Consider the following 18741-nt stretch of genomic DNA (forward strand, 5'->3'; position numbering starts at 1 on the left):
AAATATCTACAGATCATCATCCAATTCATTTAAAATTTCCCCTCTGAGTGTTTTTGCAGACTGACTCCAAACTGTGAAACAAAGGAGCAATTTACTGTTCCAGCAAGTCTTCATTAGCCTGTTTGCTTTGCTGCTGAAACAAAGACACTGCAAATGACATGTTATGCACTTATTCTGCTGTTGTGATCGAGTTTTGCCTTCCTTGTGGAGTGGCTGTGCGTGCAGCGTTGACGCAAAAGTATGTGCACCGTGCTTTCGGAAAGACAATTAAAATGCCCGACATCTTAATTAAGTGCAAAATAATAATAAGGTCTCTCTGGGTTGTTTTCAGCTTTTACGCTCTCGCCATCTCTCTGCAGTCAGCCACCGAGTTCAAAGAAGCAGAAATATGCAGGCAGGAAAATCATTTTGAGATCTTGGCTTCATGTTCGGTTTAGTGGTACATAGATGGTTTGTTTGAAGGCCAAAGCCATGGAACATTCCTTGAATAGTCTGCCAGCTACCACTAATGGAATTTAGTTTAATGGACAGCTGAGTGGAGGTAACACAACTACAGCCTGAAATGTGGACAAAGTTTAGGAAAAACATACTGGATTTGCCAGCATATGCGTATAGATGCACATTTATAAAGTGAGCATAAATCAGAACAAAAGCTAACTCTGACCTTCATGACGGCTGTAATAGCATGCATTAGTTTTAATTAGGTGTATCTAACAAACTGGCAACAGGGTGCAGCAATAAAGTCCACTAAGTACTTCTGCACTGCTTGGATAAATGCATCTACTAAACCTCATGCACTTTTTTTAAACAAGCAAGAAATGGAAAGTACATAAAAGCAAACTGCACTGCAAAAACTCAAAATCTTACCAAGTATATTTGTCTTATTTCTAGTCAAAATTATCTCATTACACTTAAAATAAGACACAATCAGCTACAGGGCAACATTTCAGTAAGCTAAAGGAACTTGTTTCAAGACAGTGAATCTTGAAACTAGAGAAAAACTAGAGATTTTTTCACTTATTTTAAGCTAAAATATCTTGTATTAAGTGAAAAAATCTGCCAGTGGAACAAGTGAAAAATCTCTAGTTTTTCTCTAGTTTCAAGATTCACTGTCTTGAAACAAGTTCCTTTAGCTTACTGAAATGTTGCCCTGTAGCTGATTGTGTCTTATTTTAAGTGTAATGAGATAATTTTGACTAGAAATAAGACAAATATACTTGGTAAGATTTTGAGTTTTTGCAGTGTGAAGGCCGACGCTTTTAGGTGCAATGTGTGTACTGAAGGTGTTTGTAGTGTATCTGACCTGGTTCGGAACAAAAGTGAAACCTCAGGACAGAATGTTTTGTGCGACTGCTAATTTTGGTTTTTATATTCCTGTTTAACTTTGAAAGTGCTGGGAAGGCCTACTATGACTGCAGTGGTGCTGAATGCAGACAGTGTCCGCGAAGCTTGGAAAAGGTGAGGAGATGCCCCACGGGACACAGAGGCCTGCTCTGTGTCGTCAGCACCAGCTATGAAGTCATCAACCGTGGTGTGATAGAACACACATATGAGGTGTTTAAGAAAACTGGGAATTATTTCCACTTTCCAGAGGCGGCTAAATGAGGAAAGCGTTGTTCCCAGAACCTGACGTAGGCGTATGAAAATGTAGCGTGGTCAGACACTGAGTCTGTCATCGCCGCAGATCCTAAAGTTGGTGAGCTCCCAGCTGACATGCTTCTGCTGCCTTGTGATGTCACACAGTAAGAATGAATGAAGCACGAACGTAATGAGGCTATAACGAGCAAGCGGCGACTAGAGTAAATCTGGACTGTAAGAGGCAGGCCTTGACCTCAAATTACTACACAGGCCACATGATCTTATGTGATGTCATGGCTAAAGTTGAGTCTAATGGTGAGGCTGGATGTGCAAAGGGTTATTTTGATCTTTATCTACAGTACCTGGCAGTTTTGGTTCACTCTCGTCACTCTGATCAGCATCATAAAATAGCAACTAGCATCCAAACACAGTGGGAAGTTTGACAGCAAGAGTCAGATATGAGGCAGACATAACTGAAGATATGCTAGTTTCACTTAAAGCAGGAGTCGGATGTTGCTAAAGAAATTAAGTGTCATGTAAACCACATTATTTTGGGCTCTCCAAAATTGCACAACAGAAGATTAGAAAAACGTTGCCTGGTCTCACGAGTTTCAATTTCTTGTGTGACATTTGGATTTTTTGCACTCTTTAGAGCCATTAATACCAACTGAGCATCATTTAAACACTACAGCCTACCTGAGTGTTCTTGCTGACTGGGCCCATTAGTTTATGACCACATTGTACATATCCTCTGATGGCTTCTGATGGCAGAATCCAATAGAGAACACTTTGGTGGGACTGGAGTTTCCCATTATGGATGTAAAGTAACTCTGTGGTCCTATCATGTCAACACGATCCAGAATCTCTGAGGGATGTTTCCAGCACCTAGCTGTGTGGCATGATTTAAAGTTTTTCAGAAGGCAAAGGAGGGTCCAACCTAGTTCTAGCAAAGTAGTTGGTGAGTTATTTAACATCTAACATTCACTCCAACTATAACAATCAAACGTAAACTAGTGAACTAAACAACAGATTTTTCCACTGTGTAAAATTGTCAGTTAGCATACAGACATGTTTAATAACAGTGGTGCTAAAAAGTACAAAGCTCTCCAGACTCCCCTGTAACACCACCACAGCTCCATTATGGATTCTAACCAACTCTCCGAGGCAAATATCTCAGTCTATACTTAGCCCTGACATATCTGAGCCTGCCACACACAGAGCCATATGTTTCCTTTGGCCACCACAGCCATCACGTCCACACATCCAAATCTGCAAAACAGGGAGAACGCAGCCAGTTGGCCTGCTGTTATTCAGAACGAAAAAAGATTCCTGAAGCTGACAGGCCACAGTTAGTGAGCGCTCGCTGTGACAGCATCATAACAACATCCAGAAAGATAAGTTTCCTAACCTAGGCCCAGGGTTACGGTGGCTGTCCAGGACACAGCTGACCTTAAACGAAGCAGCATTCATTCATTGTACTTTTGTTACAACTGCAAACATCTTCAAACCACATTTCTAAAAAGCAGCTTAAAAACTGCCTGTGACGCATGAATCAGCCTGACAGACTCTAGATTACTCCGCACGTCAGATAACAATGTCAGTCAGAGTGTTGTTTGTGGCAGGAGTCTATTTCTCCATCAAGCTGTTTCCTTCAGATATCCCTGAACTTGAATTTAGGTCCTGAGGCTGTAATGACTGACAACACACACACACACACACACACACACACACACACACACACACACACACACACACACACACACACACACACTGTTTCTGGTCTGTTTAAACAGACCAGAGACTCATACACACACCACACTTTCTCTCACAACTGTGGTCCAGGAGTCCCTACTGTACTGAGCCAGCACAGAGAGAGAACATATCCTTATTAGGAAAAGAGCAGACGCCCTTATATGGGGAAACTTCCTCTGTAGTAACAGCCCAGTCTGCTGGCTTTCTCACTCACATTCTTTCAGCTCCAGGTTTCTCTGGGAGTTTTTCATTTCCGATTCGCTGGCTGGAGCAGGAGCAGGGCGGCCTTTCATAAGAGTCTAGCCTGGTGTGTGATCCCCCCTTTTTTTTTTGAAAAAAAAAAAAAAATACACAAACCTCCGTCTCGGCCCTTTCCTGCAATCTCCACTTTGGGGTTTGATGTAATAAAATAAGCCTGGCCAGGGACATGGCACACCTGGCCTTTCAAGTTTCTCATAGACTAAACCTCATTAGGCAGGTGAGAAGCCTTTGTTCTTCTCGTATTTGCCTCATGGGTCTTCGTGGGCCAGGCTGCACTTTCACTGCAGTCAGGATTTGTAATCATCATTTATCCTGACTAAGACCAAATGCAGTCAAAACTTCTTGTCAGATGTGAAACAAAATCTCCGGCCTTTTCAGAATCCTCTGAAAAATGTTGTCTTTCGGGAAGTAAGAAAAGCCGCCTAAGACTCAAATCAACAAACATCCATTTCGGGAAGTGCCACTTGGACTGAGAACATTAGTCTTTGTTCCCTTAATACTTGTCCTGCATACCTTGGCTGAGCTGCTTATTCAGCTCAGGTAACTCAGAAAACTGACCATTAGGATAATGAGCAGGATGTACACTGGATGCATTCTTTTAACTGTTTGATGAATATTGGCCAGGTTGCCAGATAAATTTAGATTTAGCCGTGGTGTAAAAACTTTCTATCTTTTTAAATAACAAAGCAAAAACAGTGACAGTAACTAAGTCACTTTTGCCACTTTTGCCACAATATTAACAGGCTGTGTTTATCACCTGTATAGGTTAGCAAGGTGCATTCAGGGACTCTATGGGTCTGATACCTACTAATTACCACTTACTGGCCCACTCACTCCTAGACATGGATAATGTTAAGTCCTAATGTAGTTGACAAGGGTAAAATAAAAAGTGCCATGCAAAAGTCTTTAACCGTCCATCATTTCTAGATATTTTGCTAGGAAAATCATAATTAACTCAGCCTGAACTCTCTTAGGCAAACCTTCTTTTCATGTTTGTATTTCAGTAGTCTTCAGGAGTAGTTCTCCAGGCTTCTTAAAAGACATTTAAAGCTCTTCTTTGGATGTTGGCTGCCTTTTGTTCTGTTCTCTTTCAAGATGATCCCACAGTGCTTAAAAAATGATGAGGTCTGGACTCCGGGGAAACCAGTCCATCACTGACTGTGTTCCATTGTGTGTTTTTCCATCCAGGTATGCTTTTATTACATTAGCAGTGTGTTTGGGATCACTGTCATGCTGAAAAATGAATCTGTTGACAATCACCTTCCAGATGGTATTGCATGGTGGATCAAAATGCTCTGGGTGAAATGCAATCCCAAATCCTGATAGAGCCTCCACCGTGTTTTACAGATGGCTGTAGACACTCATTGTTGTACTTCTCCTGACCACCTCTGTACATCTTGTTGATTATTTTAATATTTGTTGATTCTTTTTTACCAAAAGCATGAAAATTAGAGACCTTTTTACACTGATTTTCAGTTTGGTTCTTAGGTAACTTGACACTTCTCTGTGTATGATTTCCTTCAGAACCACTTCCACTTCCACTGAGAGCATCTCTGAAGAGTTTTAAATGAATCATGAATGAATCACCAGAAGGGCCATATGCATCTCTTAGGTCCTTTTCCTCAAATTTTGTTAAGAACACACTGCACATCATACCAAGATACGGCAAGTTTTCAGCTACTAGAGCTTTGAGAATCACCTTGTTGGCTAAAAATTTTACTATTTCATGGTTGTCAAACTGTGTTATGTGTGGAATATTTTGCAGATTCAACAATGTAAGAGATGGGACTGAATGATGCATTTTGAAGCTGCTAGTAACAAAGTGCCTGAAGATAGAATATAAAATTGGTTGTCTGTTATGTGTAGACACAACACTGGTTCAGCTATTGAGTTTGGTGCCCTTGTTGTGCTTGTGTATTTTTTCCTCATAAAACAGTCAGGTACAAAGAATGGATTGATAATAGTGAAAAAGCACCCAATCTCCAAAGAACCTTTGAAAGCCCGAAAACCTGTTGTGAAGACTATGCATCCACTATCTTTACTGGCCAATGAAGCAAAGCAAAGTACAGAAATGTTCACCAGCCTGTTGCAGGGCTAACATAGAGATAAGCAATGATTCACATTCACAGCCAAATTAAAAATCCTAATTAACCTAACCTCATGCACTTCTTTGGGAGGAAGATGGCAGAAAACCTGCAGATCCTGCAGAAAACCCACGCAGACACAGGGAGAACATGCATATATGCAACTCCACACAAAAAGGCCCAGTCCTGTATTGACATTCAGGACCTTCCTGATGTGAGGTGCTCACCACCCCTCCACCATGCTGAACTGCTCTTGGTGTCAGCCTCATGTGGTTATATGTGGAACTGCAGGTTCTGTCACTGACAGTTGCCATTATTAGCACAAAGGGCAAATTTTCAATAATAATAAGCCGGTAATACTTTTAAAAAAATCACAACTTTTACTCATAATCAGTTATTTCTGTACTTTGGAACTGGCACTGTTACTCAAGCAAAGAAACCTCTCTGAGTTGCTCCACATTCGGATGAGTCTCTATCTGCAGAACAAATTCACTGAGAGAGTCTGGAGGGAATCAGGTCAGGTATATCACGTACAGCACATGAGGAGGGATTCAGAAACAAAACGCTTCATTCACGGTAATGAGTTCTTAATGATAATGTGTTTAAAAGAGTAGCTAATCATCAAATCTGCAGTCCAGCCACTGATGTCAGTGCACAAGAATGCCGCTGCAGTGTCTCAGAAATAACCACATGGGCATAGAAGACAAAGTCTCTAGACAACAGCTACCAGGTCTCTGTGCTGGAACAAGCACCTTGACAAATAACCAGCTCAAGTTATTGACTCAAATGAATTTCCTTTCACTAACCGCTTGCTGTTAACGTACTAAAGTACATGCTGTCATGTGCCTTTGAAGCCAGGGCTGAGGAATGCTGTTGTGGGCTTAAAGTTTTAACCACATATTAAACTTCTTGGAGTTTGTTTAATTATTGTATGTTTCTGCTTATGAGCTTCTACCTGTTTTATTTCCACTGTCCTTCCTCCTCATCAAGTTATTTGAGGGTTCACTTTTGAACTGTTGCTGCCTTTCCCCTTTTCTTTCTTTTTGAAAAATTAATATTTATAGGTACTGGCTGTCTGTTTGTGAAGTCAGTCTTTAGGAATTCCCAGTGTGGGGTCTCAGGACTGTAACCAGACTTAACCTCCCAATCCAGATGAAAGGTGCTCTGAGAGAGAGACGGTGTTGTTTGGCCGAGCAGCAGAGCCTTGCCTTCAGACAGCAGGAATGTGGGATGTCTGGAGTGGGGGGCAGGAAGCGAGGAAAGAATGCCAAGTATGTCCATGTTTGTCCAGGGCTGGCTCTCCATTCAGCCCCCAGTGACGTGCTGCGAGGGCCAGCGGGTATAAAGGAGGCTCCACTCTGCAGTCAGAACTCAGATCAACTCTTCTACCGAAGCTAAACTCTAGCTTTCACCAAGAAAGGAAAAATAAAAAAGACAGTGAGCCGGAGCAGCAGTTGGGAACAAGACAAGAGATCAATTTGATCAGAAAAGTTTCTCAAGCTCAAAACTCTGACGCTAAAGGACGACTTTTTCCGAGAAGGTGTTTTTGGAAGAATCTAAATTAATTACTAAAGACAAGAGAAGATGGTTGCTGAGATGAAGAAAATGATTTTGCTGCCTCTGCTGTGCATCATGCTTTCCTACATGGTAAGTCAGAAAAAAATAATTCATTTTAGTGTTTTGGTGTAGGCTTTGGCTTTAGCTGGACTTGAATGGTGAAGCCAGTGCTTTAAACTTGTCTTAAGAGCCAGTGTGTTGGATGTGTGTCTGTGTTTCTAGCACACAACGTGGGCATGATATTTACCAGAGAATGTGTCTGTGTGTGTGCCTGTTTTCAGGCTGCAGGTCAGGAGTGCAGCGGCCAGTGTTCGTGCCCGTCCACCCCTCCTCAGTGCCCCCCAGGTGTCAGCCTGGTGCTGGATGGCTGTGGCTGCTGCAGGGTGTGTGCCAAACAGATGGGGGAGCTCTGCACTGAGAAAGACGTCTGTGACCCGCACAAAGGCCTCTACTGTGACTTCGGAGCTCCCAACAACAGACGCATAGGAGTTTGCACAGGTGTGCCACTCATGGCTGATCTTTTCTATGACGTCTGCAATAAATCCAATGTATGAAGCAAATTATGACCCTTCTCTTGCAAATTCTACTTGACAGCTCGAGACGGAGCCACTTGTGTGTTTGGCGGAACGGTGTACAGGAGTGGAGAGACTTTCCAGAGCAGCTGCAAGTACCAGTGTACCTGTCTGGACGGAGCCATCGGTTGTGTGCCTCTTTGCTCCATGGACATCCGGCTGCCCAGCCCAGACTGCCCCAACCCAAGGCGTGTGAAAGTGCCTGGAAAGTGTTGTGAGGAGTGGGAATGTGGTTCTTCCGACACAAAGGAGAATGAAACTCCCACCACAAAAAGCTTCATGGGCCCTGTTTTGTCTGGTAAGTGTCTGTTTTTGAAGAACACAAGGCTACAGCAGGTTACAGCATAATTAGCACAGTTTTTCTAACCCAGCGTTTCCTCCTGTGTTTACAGCATACAGGAAGGAGGAGACCTATGGCCCAGATCCTTTTATGATGAGAGAGAACTGCCTGGTTCAGACGACTGAATGGAGCGCCTGCTCGAAGACATGCGGCCTGGGAGTATCTACCAGGGTCACCAACGATAACCGTGAATGCCGCCTAGAAAAACAGACCCGGCTGTGCATGGTGAGACCATGCGAGTCTCAGCTGGAGCAGAGCATTAGGGTGAGTTCTCGTTAAACAGCACCACACTCGTGACCTTTGGGCATATCAGTAAAAGAAACCCTGCTGAAGTTGCTCTTTCCTCTTTTTTTCCTCCTGTAGAAAGGGAAAAAGTGCATCCGTACTCCGAGAGTCTCCAAACCCATGAAGTTTGAGATCTCTGGCTGCACCACCACCAAGTCCTACAGGCCAAAGTTCTGCGGCGTCTGCCTGGACGGCCGCTGCTGCACCCCACACAGGACCACCACCCTGCCCATGGAGTTCAAATGTCCTGATGGAGAAGTCATGAAGAAGCACATGATGTTCATCAAGTCCTGTGCCTGCCACTACAACTGCCCCGGGGAGAACGACATCTTCGAATCCATGTATTACAAGAAGATGATGGGAGACATGGCGTGAGCCGCTCCTGGACGATAGGCGCTTTTGACTTGAAAACAAACACAACTCCATCTCATTTTGCAGCTCAGTATATATGTTTATCATGTTTTATTTTGCCATTTTCTCATTGTAAAAGTAGCCCAGGCGCTCGTCTTAGTGCCTGTATGTTTTGTACAGCTGATGAACATCAGCCTCATAGACTCAGACAGAGGGTTGCTTAGCAGCTCCAAAAGATCCCTGCACTATAACTTCTTTTTTTTTTTGACAAACCTGCTGTCAGGTTTCCGCCCATTTCCCTTGAAAGCCTTTTTACAAACCCGTCCATTTTACTGTGTGCATTTTATACCTTATCTAAACGTTGACCTCCTCTCTAAATGAGGTGTCTAATAAGTCCCTCCACCCTCCCAGTCCAAGACCAGACCTGTAAACTCTAAGCAGCTGTAGAGGGAGCATGCAGTCCACAGCAGGCCAGTGTTTCCCTGTCCAAACAGGTCTGAATGTGTCCTTGTATGTGTGTGTCTGTGTGTGTGCGTGTCTAAATTTTAGCCTTGTCTGTGTGTACGCTTTTCACTTTGCTTACAGAGTAGAGGAAAGGTCAGAGTTTCTGCCCTGGATGAGAAAGCAAGCAGCATGCTGAGTTTAGGGTTAGATAATGGAGTACAGTGGGCTTTGCCACGGCACTGAGAAAAGAAGAAAAAAAACATTTTGACTATTACTGATTCAGGTCAGAAGGAGGGGGAAAAAAGCATCTACAGGAACAAAATGTCTATTTTGTACAAAAATAGAAGAAGAAGAGACTGGAAGAATTGTAATTTCATTCCTTTAAAAAAATACTGATGTATATACTTTGTATATATGTGTACAGTTTAAGTTAATTTAAAAAGCCAAAATGTTTTCTGTGCTTCAAAATGTATCAGTGGTGTATTTTTGGTTATTTTTTACTATTTTATTGAGAAGTGTGACAAAAATGTTACATGTTTGACTTTGTAGCTGGAAATAAAATCTTATATTTTTTATACAAACATGAACTGGTCTGTCTTTAACTTTGATCCGAGACTGAGATCCAGCTCCACAACGGCTTCATTAGCTCTTGGCTTTCAGCCGACATTTGAAAGCACATTTAACCGTAGCTCTGCTAAACTGTTAGGTTTTGACACCATATGAACTCGTGCATCACTCACTCAGAAAAAAAATAGCCTCAGTCATCGGAGCAGGCCTTCAGGCTCAAGTGATTTAAAGAGGCCTTCAACATAAAGGATGTCTTTGTTTAGCTAATTGAAGTAATCTATAAAAATCCCTCCATTTATCTACGACATGGATGCCTTACATATTCGTGCTGGTTTTATGCAACATGGTGCAGTGCAAGCACTCAAGAAAGCTGTGTGTCATGCAATTAAATTATGTACATAAAAGCAGACAAATATAAGAGAGGATGTTTTAAGTTTAATGGCATATGCATTTATTCATGTGTTTTCTAGTTATTTTTGTAACACACATAAAGGAAAATGGAAAAGAGTCCATGCAAACATGACCATTGTGCATTTTAATCATGCTGTTGCGTTTCTCGCCTTTGAAAAAAAGAGGTAAGAGATGGTCTAATGCTGCCATCTGGTGCCCTTTCACAACCTTAAAAACCCTGAACTATATTTGTAACAGCTGGCTGAATAGTGTAGAGATGCAAAGTTCCAAATATAACTAATACAAAATATCCAGTAAACACTATCCCCATTGTCACTGTTATCTGATCTCGGATTATGTTCAGTAACTAAATTTTTCTGTTGAATTTTCTGTGCAAAACCTACCTTCAGATGCAGTATTCAGGCTTTCCAAGACTGCATTTGTCTGACTGTACATGATTCAATTTCGAGTCATGCCTACAGTAGCTATATTTACTCGAGTTGCCAAAGAAAGCAGAACTTTCACATTTTAGTTTCTCCACTGCCCACATTGTGTTCTTGACTCCTTCCAGTCCATGTTTCGCTCGGCAGCTCTTGACATATTGCTGTTAAAATGCAGCATTTAAAAAAAACCCAGCTAACACTGTATGATAATATCTACTCTAGATATTTTCTTCTTAATAGTAACAACCAAAGAATTTTCATATTGCTGCCAAAACAAAGGTTAAATTGCCCGTTGAAAAAGAATGTGTCAACAGCCTGTGTGTCATGCTGATGATTCATGTTGTCAGCGTTGTCGCCCACAAGCAAGCACAGACTGTATCTACACTTGTAATTTAAGTTTGCAGTGGATCCTATAGGTTTGTGTGGGTTGTGTAGATCAATCTATACAGTGTGATGGTCCTGTAATGACTCTTAATACTCTCCCTTTAATATGTTAATAATAAGCTGACTTTAGAGGCATGAAAAACAGTCACCAAATAGAGAATTCCAGATAAACTATTCAATTTATTGATTTTCTTACATAAATTCAGTACAGATCACACCCCAGACATTAATCCGCTAAAAATCACTTATTGCCTTGGCTTGATTTGCATCAACTGCATCTATGACAATCATCTAAGTCTTCTCTATCTTTAACTTTGTAAGTAAATGCGCATTCCAGAAAGAGCTTTGTACATGTATACATGCCATTACTGTACAACCTCACCTTGTAGGTGTATACCTGGATTTGCCTTAACCTTTCACAATGAATCAGTGCGCACCGTTGAGATAATCTAAAAAGCAGAAGAGATACGTTTACAGAAACAGAGACGTGATTGTCGGAGAAAATGAAGCTGAACAAGTAGCCTTTCTTCGGAAATCTTCTGAAATGTTACGCACGCAAATGCACGGTACGCGCGCACTTGTGTGTTGTTAGTATGCACGTCTAGCTGCAATGTGCATCTACTGTATGCTACTCTATGTGAACGTCACGAGTGAGGCTGCGGCGGTCGGGCCTCCTCAGGAAAAATAGCGGAAAGACAAAAATCTTGTCACACATTCACACGCTCTGTGGAAACCAGGCAGCTGGTAAAGCGGAGGAGGACGAGGAGGCAGAGGAGGTTGCGGTGTCAAACTTTGTTCCAATCTCTCTCTCTCCCTCTCTCTCTCTCTCTCTCCCCCTTTTGATTTCTCTCAGCCTCGCCGCAGCTCATGGAGTTTCTGGGCAACATTTTCAAGCTCTGACTCGATGGCTGCCAGACTTTCAATCTCAGGCTCCTGCAGGTATAATGAGAAGGCAGCGTGTGAGAGAAGGGACACCAGCAGTGCAAACAATCATATTTATTCGTGGCTCGAATGTCCTATCTATTAGAGAGAGCGCAGATAACGTCCAGAATGGCATCCTTTACCTTCAATTTAATAACAACTGTGTTGCAGTTTGCATCCATCAAGGCTATTGCAGTGTAAATAGCTTCCTTTCAAGATATTGCAGGGAGTCAAGCTGTAGGAAGAATCCTGCTTTAGAAGCAAACAGGTAAAACATCCTGAGGAACAATTTCATTGCATTCAGGAAGGATTTCCTTCTTACTTGCTGAGAGAAATCCCTCATATCTAAATATGAATGTATCATTAGACTAGAAACAGCCATACACTGTATATCAAAGATGGATGCAACTCCTAGTTCTAAGAGGAACATTCTGCATTCTTTCTAATGGCCAGCAGGGGGCGACCCCTGTGATTTCAAAAAGAAGTCTGGTTGGGCAGATATCTGATGGAAATCTAGACTTTGGTTCCTTTGATCAAGTTTTCTGATGCATCTGTGGTCTCAATCACTGGTTTCACAGCTTATTGAATGCGACATGATGTTCTTTGGTATACTCTTATAGCTGAACAACACAGAACGGAGATGTCCATCTCTAAGATCTATGGTTTAACTCCCAAAAAGATAATCAAACACTCCTTGTTGTTTTACCCCCAAAATGGAGGGAGTACGTAATCGGTTGTTTGTTTGTCTGTTTGTTAGCAGTCTAGCGTCCACAGTTTTCAAGATTTAATGTTCACATTTTGTTTGATGGAAGACACCCAATAACAGCTTGAGATGATTTCACTTTGGTGAAAGTTATGTCGTAGTCAAGCTCACACCAAATGTAAAAAAATCAGTATAACTTTAAACATATTTTTTTATATCTTGTCTTATCAGCTTTACAACAATATGTTTGGACTCTTTATTTTTCCAGCACGTCACCTTACAATGCCACAGCGATGCTGTAACAGGCTGACGTCACCATGTTGTAATAAAAACATCATAAAACTTTTAAGTAGTTTAAGTATCCTCTTTATGCTCTCGGTGTTCTTGTTTGTGTCATTATTAATTAGCGGTTTTATTGGAGGTTATATAAAAACAATTTCCAGTTTTTATTTTAAGCCAAGTTGTGGCTTGCTATATCTCCTAGGCATGTGGAAAGATTCCTTTAAGCGATTTAGCACTTTTTATTTTTGTTTCTCAGACCGTGAATCTCACAAAAGAAGGGGAACGAGCACCTCTGACTTTCTGCTGGCGCTCCCTTCTTCCTCCAACCCCCTCCTCTCCTCCGGTGCTCTTCGAGCAATCATCTGCAGCTCCTTCTCCTCTGGACTCTTCTGAGCATTTCTTTTCTTCTCCTCCTTTTCCTCCGCTATCTCTTTTGAATGATGAGGCACTTCATGTTGCTCCTCCTTTGTGGCTGCTTTCTTCTTCAGCAGCAAAGGCTTGGTTGCCTTGGTCCACTGCTGTAAGCTCTCCCTGTTCCCTCGCTTTGTCTCCTCCTGACGTCCTTCCTCTTTGCCCTTGTTTTTATGGAAGAGTGAGAGCCTCTTGGTCATCTCTTCCTCTTCATCGGATGTTTCGTCTTTTGATTTCTTTCTGCGTGCGTCTCTCTTCTCATCCGATCCATCATCTGGGAATATGAAAAGAATAAGATTTATTTTTATTATTTTTCTCACTGAAACACCTCTGCTAGGCCGCTGCCAGAAAAGTCTCCACCATCAGCAAGATTCCACTTCTTGTAATGAAATATTTCTTGCCAGCTGGCAGCACTGGACCTCAGTAGTGCTAGCAATGCTTTATGGGAATTATCAGCATGGCTGAAGCGATCAGATGACTTGGCTGAAGCTTCATTTTGCAGAATCAGTATCACTATTTCATTGTACTCAAAATAAAACAATTTCTCTGTTGAACATTGCAGAGATAGAACGAGCTGATTGCAGTCTTGATAACTTTAGAGAGTACGGCGAGATGACTGCAGTTGTAACCGAGCGCTTGAATTTTCCAACAGTGAGCTACTCATTCATTCCTGTTGACGAGCTGTCATTTTGCCAGCCGTGCTGGCCTCGCTCCCCTGCGAGTGAGGGGGCTGAGATTCATCATGTAGATGGAAGTGCTTCCATCAATCAGCCAGCCCTGAGATAGCAAGCAGTTTCCATTTACAAGGCAGTTTTTGTTTCACCGCTGTCTCTGTCTTAAGATCCTGCTTCTACCATTAATGTTACATCTTTTCATTTGCTTTGAGTGGCCTGTGTTATCAAAATAAAAAACTCGACTGCATCTTTAGATGCCAAACTCTCGATCTCCTTTTCCAATTTCCTTATGCTACTTTTACTTTATAACACATAAATTTCAAAGAAGGACCAGGAAATGTGTGCTTGCCTTTGCTCTCCTCTTCTGAAATCTCCTCTGCTCGCTTCTTGTCATAGCCTTCTTCATCTTCCTCCCTCTTTTCATCCTCGCCCTCCCGCCACTCCTCTGCAGACTCAGAGACGTGGCTTCCCGGGCTTTCATCACTCTCCCGTTTCACCTGCACTTCTTCAGCTTCATTGTCCCCCTGCAACTCGCCGTCTTCCATGCCTGCTTCCTTTTCATCTTTTCCAGCTCCCGTCCTCTTGGACAGGATAGATCGTTCGCCGGGGCCTCCTAAAGCCTCCAACATGGATCGATCTGAAAATAGGGGAGAGTGGGGATTTAATTTACTAGAAGAAATTGATTTTCTAGTGATGTTAAAAGAAGGCGCTTACACAAAAGTACTACAGTTTATTATGGGGTTTATTGTTGTTACCCCCATGTTTTTGATTGACAGTAGGAGGCATATGTAACCCAGACAATTTAAAAAACAAAAAAAACAAAGCCCATTATCTTCTTCTTTGACCACATTCAAATTGCTATTCTTGTTTTTCCTTCCCACCTTACCATTGTGTGATTGACTTTGGTACTAGCACTGATTTAAAAAAAAAAAAAAAAAAAAAATCTAGGTATGCTGTTATGTGGAAGGACGTCATACATGTTCTGATTTATTTCCCTCACAGAGCCTCAGCAGAAGTTAAATCTACCTCAGCACTTTTGATGTGTTTTTAGCGCGACTTTGCTGAAAAACATAAATAATGGAAACTATACATCACTGTCACAGCTGCTGCATTTAACCCACCGATTAGATACGCCATAAAAAATAAGAAGCATAACCACATGATGTATAGGAAGGTCCAGCTCACCAGGGACATCATCTGTAGCCTGAAGGGTCGGTGCTGCTGCTGTAGGCGTATCAGCTCTCCCCCGACCACCTTAAATGAAAATGAGTCGCTCGAGCCTTCCATCATTCTTATCTTCATGCACACGTAAACGAGATGAGTAATCCGTGACTCACCTTGAGCAGCGATCTCCTGCATCTCCTTCAGAAAGTTTTGATGACGAAGGATAGTAACAAGTCGGTCATCTGCACACACACACACATTAAAATGCAAACATAACAGTGAAGAAGAAGAAGAAAAAAAAATAGCAGATAAAAGGCAGGGAATTGATGCTGTAGGGGGTAAATCACAGGTGTACATCTTTCCCTTTTCACTGTTTTCAAAGGATTCAGAGACACGTTTTTGTGGATTCATCAGAGTTAATTGCCCTGGAATTTACTGCTTTCAAAGCAAGAGCACAATTAATCATTTGGCCCACAGAGACTCCCACAGCAGCAAGCGAGCACTTGGACTTTCTGCTGACCCACAAACAGCACTGCATATAGCATGCAGCAGCAGGAGCAAGAGACACTGTACTGTATCATGTTCTTGTATCAATCAGTTATCTCTCTTTTCCTTTTACTCCTCCTCTCCATTCTCCTTTCTTTCCATCCCCTACGGTGGTGTACAGTTTCCCGCTCACAGCACCCGCTCAGTAGCAAACGCTCGATGAGTAAGGCTGTGATCGATTTTTTTTGTGTGTGTGTGTTTTTTTTTATACAACAAGGACGACATCAAGGTAAAACACCATCTATGTAACTGAATCGTCTTTACCGAGTCCTAGTGACCTCTCTGAATAAAACACTCTGCAGCAGACTTTTACCCAGCATTCACTGCATCAATCCATTAACCTTATGATCAGAGCGCTATGCACGCGTTACGAGAGAACGGTGGATTTCTTCTAAAATACAGCACTTTTCCAGCAAGGCCTGGCCTCTTAATCCGCTCTTTTATATGGGAATGACAGCTGTGAGGGTGGGGATGATGATAATAACTGACCAGGGAAATCTGTATAAATCTATAAACAGGGAGCGACCTCTACCAGTGCCCTCGCAAATCGGTAAAGGTTAGAAATGATGTAAACATACATCCATTTTTGATTTTATTCCCATGGGGCCAAATCAGAAAATATGATATCCCAAGGCATTTAGCATAGTCAGATTAAGAGAGCCATCAGTTTTGTGATGAGCAAGCACTTGGCAACAGAGGGGAAAATACATTATAGCTGATTAGACCCTCAGATTAATGGAATGTAAAACTAAAACCTAAAACACTGCCGCGATGGGGCAATATGAAGGAAACGCACTGTGTTTCTGCAGCATGTTTAAGATATGAGGATGTTAAGAAAAGGTCAGCAGAGAGGATAACACCATCCAACAGTCTGGGAAATGTTTTTATGTGAAAATCAAAGTTTTATTGGTGTTTTTAGATGGGACTAGATAATAGCCAGACTGTGGGTTATCTTACAGTCCTTATGTGTGTGCAGCCTGTGTGCAGTAGAAGAAGCGACATGCTTCAGTTTTAGGTAATATTCTAACACGTAATTGCAAAATCAATTCTTTTTCATTAATAACTCATTTTTTACGTGCATGTTGCCTGTGCTAATTTAAGCTATCAATGTAGTTGTTTGCAGCACTGAGCCATGCTAACAGCCCCTTTTAATAATAAAGGACATTTGATTATGCTCAGTGTTGCCGAACTGTCTTCCTTCTTTTGCTTACCTGTCTTCAGTGTGGCCAAACACTCCTGACTGACAGGCATGGGGTGTGGCCTCGATAGGACATCTGCCAGCGCCTCCACGATGCATTTCATCACCTGTGGATGCACACAATCCAGAATCAGAGGGGAGACAGTCCCCAAATGATCCCAAAAAAAGTGAGAATTACAGTAAAACAAGCTGCTGTTGCAAGCAAGATGAATTAAACTGAATCAAAAGCAGCATATGAGTCTGAGACTCTTTGAATGCAGCTTGTGTGCTAACTTAGCCACTAATTGAAAGATATAAATCTCTTTAGATGAGGGATCAAAATTATTTCAACTCCCATTGCGCCAATACTACATCCATACATAATTTTTCACAATCTTTTTTTTTTTTTTTTTTTTTTTTAAAGGTGCCCAGCTTCTTCACAAAAGACCTTTGAAGTGATCCACATTTCCCTTTTGCAGTCTTGTCTCTCCAAACCTTATTCTGGAAAGCTCTCTCTCCCTCCCTCCCTCTCTGTCAGCGGATTTAGCATCCTCAAAATCATGGAGGTCAAGGCTCTCCATTGCTCTCAAATTGCTTTCTATTGATTTTTACAAAGGCAAATGTGGGTTTACCTCACAATGAAGGTGCTTAAAGCTTTAAATTATTGGGATTAAACATTTCTAATCACTGCGTGCCTTAAGAGTGCAGCTGGAGAGCAGCTAGAAGGCAATGCAGTGGATTTGTATTATTTGTCATACTGACAAGAAGAATATCCCTGAAGTATCGATTTAAGAAGGTTAACACTAACCTGTACTAGTTTCTTTTTTGCTTTTTGCTTTTCTGTTGCTCCAATAAAACTAATATTAGAATAGAAAATGTTACCAAAAACAATAAGAAAATATTTACCTTTACGTCCTCATTCTCCAGCTGACTCGAAGTCACTGGCAATGAAAGGACTGCAAGAGAACAAGAACACAGAGAGAAAAGAAAATCATGCATGTTTATTTGTTCACATGCTTTTCATAATCCCTACAGCTCCTTTGTGTGCGTGTGTGTGTGCGCGTGCGCTTTTCTTTCCTCACTCGCTGTGTTACTACAAGCCTCTGGTTGTTTTAGTAACGAGAATAATTGTGCCAAAGGCGCAGGTGAATTCATTGCAATTAAAGATGCGCTTGTCGCTGTCCTCGGTGCGGAACCCCGGCAGTCACAATACTTAATGCAGATTTCCTTCAACCAACCGTCTGTGTCTTCATATCGCTCAACTTCATCAAGGTTTAGCTGTCTGTTCTTTTTCTTACCGCAGCTAGACAGGATTGTCAAAAGGAACAGTCCTCTCGCGATCATGTTTGGAAACGAGGCGAAGTAGCTCTCCAGGAATAATAAAAAATAGCGAAGCTTTTATCAGAAGGTTAGGTTTCTTCCCTGTAAATCAAAGTCGGTGAATTAGGGACGCATTCTGAACAAAACTTAGCCGCCTTTCGGTATTTCTGGAGAGCTAGATTTTCTGCAGCATCGGTGACCCGACAGCCTCCGTCCTCTCCGGTCTCTCCACCAAGACCTCGCCGCAACAGCACCCTTTTTATAGCGTGAGCTGGAGAGAGGAAATGACATCATCCTGGGACAAATAATTGCTGTTGTACCTGATCATACCTCGCTGGTTGTCAGGGCGTGTGCCAGTTCAGAGTGCCTCAGGTATAAAAGTGAGCATCTCTATCCCCGTGCGCTGTTTGAGCATCGATCATGTTTTTCATCCTTTGTATGGTTTAACTGGAAGCATATGTATTTTTAAATTAATTTTTGGTTGTGTAAACTTTAGCTTTGATTCAAAAGGTTTATGTTATACATTTGATTTTGA

General features: G+C 41.9%; 2 protein-coding genes across 3 annotated transcripts; one reads left to right on the plus strand and one right to left on the minus strand.

The window, feature by feature from the left end:
• The first annotated feature begins 7063 nt into the window (after positions 1-7063).
• On the plus strand, positions 7064-9772 carry ccn2a (cellular communication network factor 2a). Its single transcript, XM_085373641.1, has 5 exons — positions 7064-7322; positions 7514-7730; positions 7827-8102; positions 8197-8408; positions 8508-9772. The coding sequence occupies exons 1-5, from the start codon at positions 7260-7262 to the stop codon at positions 8802-8804; spliced, it is 1065 nt and encodes a 354-aa protein (XP_085229767.1). The 5' UTR covers positions 7064-7259; the 3' UTR covers positions 8805-9772.
• Positions 9773-11857: 2085 nt separating this feature from the next.
• Positions 11858-18230, minus strand: LOC146616913 (uncharacterized). Of its 2 annotated transcripts, none has more exons than XM_085373383.1 (8): positions 18185-18230; positions 17793-17842; positions 16921-17014; positions 15337-15405; positions 15185-15253; positions 14349-14636; positions 13205-13599; positions 11858-11941 (listed from the first exon to the last, which is right to left on the minus strand). In XM_085373383.1, the coding sequence occupies exons 1-8, from the start codon at positions 18228-18230 to the stop codon at positions 11858-11860; spliced, it is 1095 nt and encodes a 364-aa protein (XP_085229509.1). The 2 variants fall into 2 exon arrangements, with proteins under 2 accessions (XP_085229509.1, XP_085229508.1); XM_085373382.1 differs by having other exon boundaries at positions 14331-14636.
• Positions 18231-18741: the final 511 nt, after the last annotated feature.

This window comes from Diplotaxodon limnothrissa, linkage group LG15, assembly GCF_057381915.1.
Source record: "Diplotaxodon limnothrissa isolate DT_005_m linkage group LG15, D_limnothrissa_male_GT1.1, whole genome shotgun sequence".
Classification (NCBI taxonomy): domain Eukaryota; kingdom Metazoa; phylum Chordata; class Actinopteri; order Cichliformes; family Cichlidae; genus Diplotaxodon; species Diplotaxodon limnothrissa.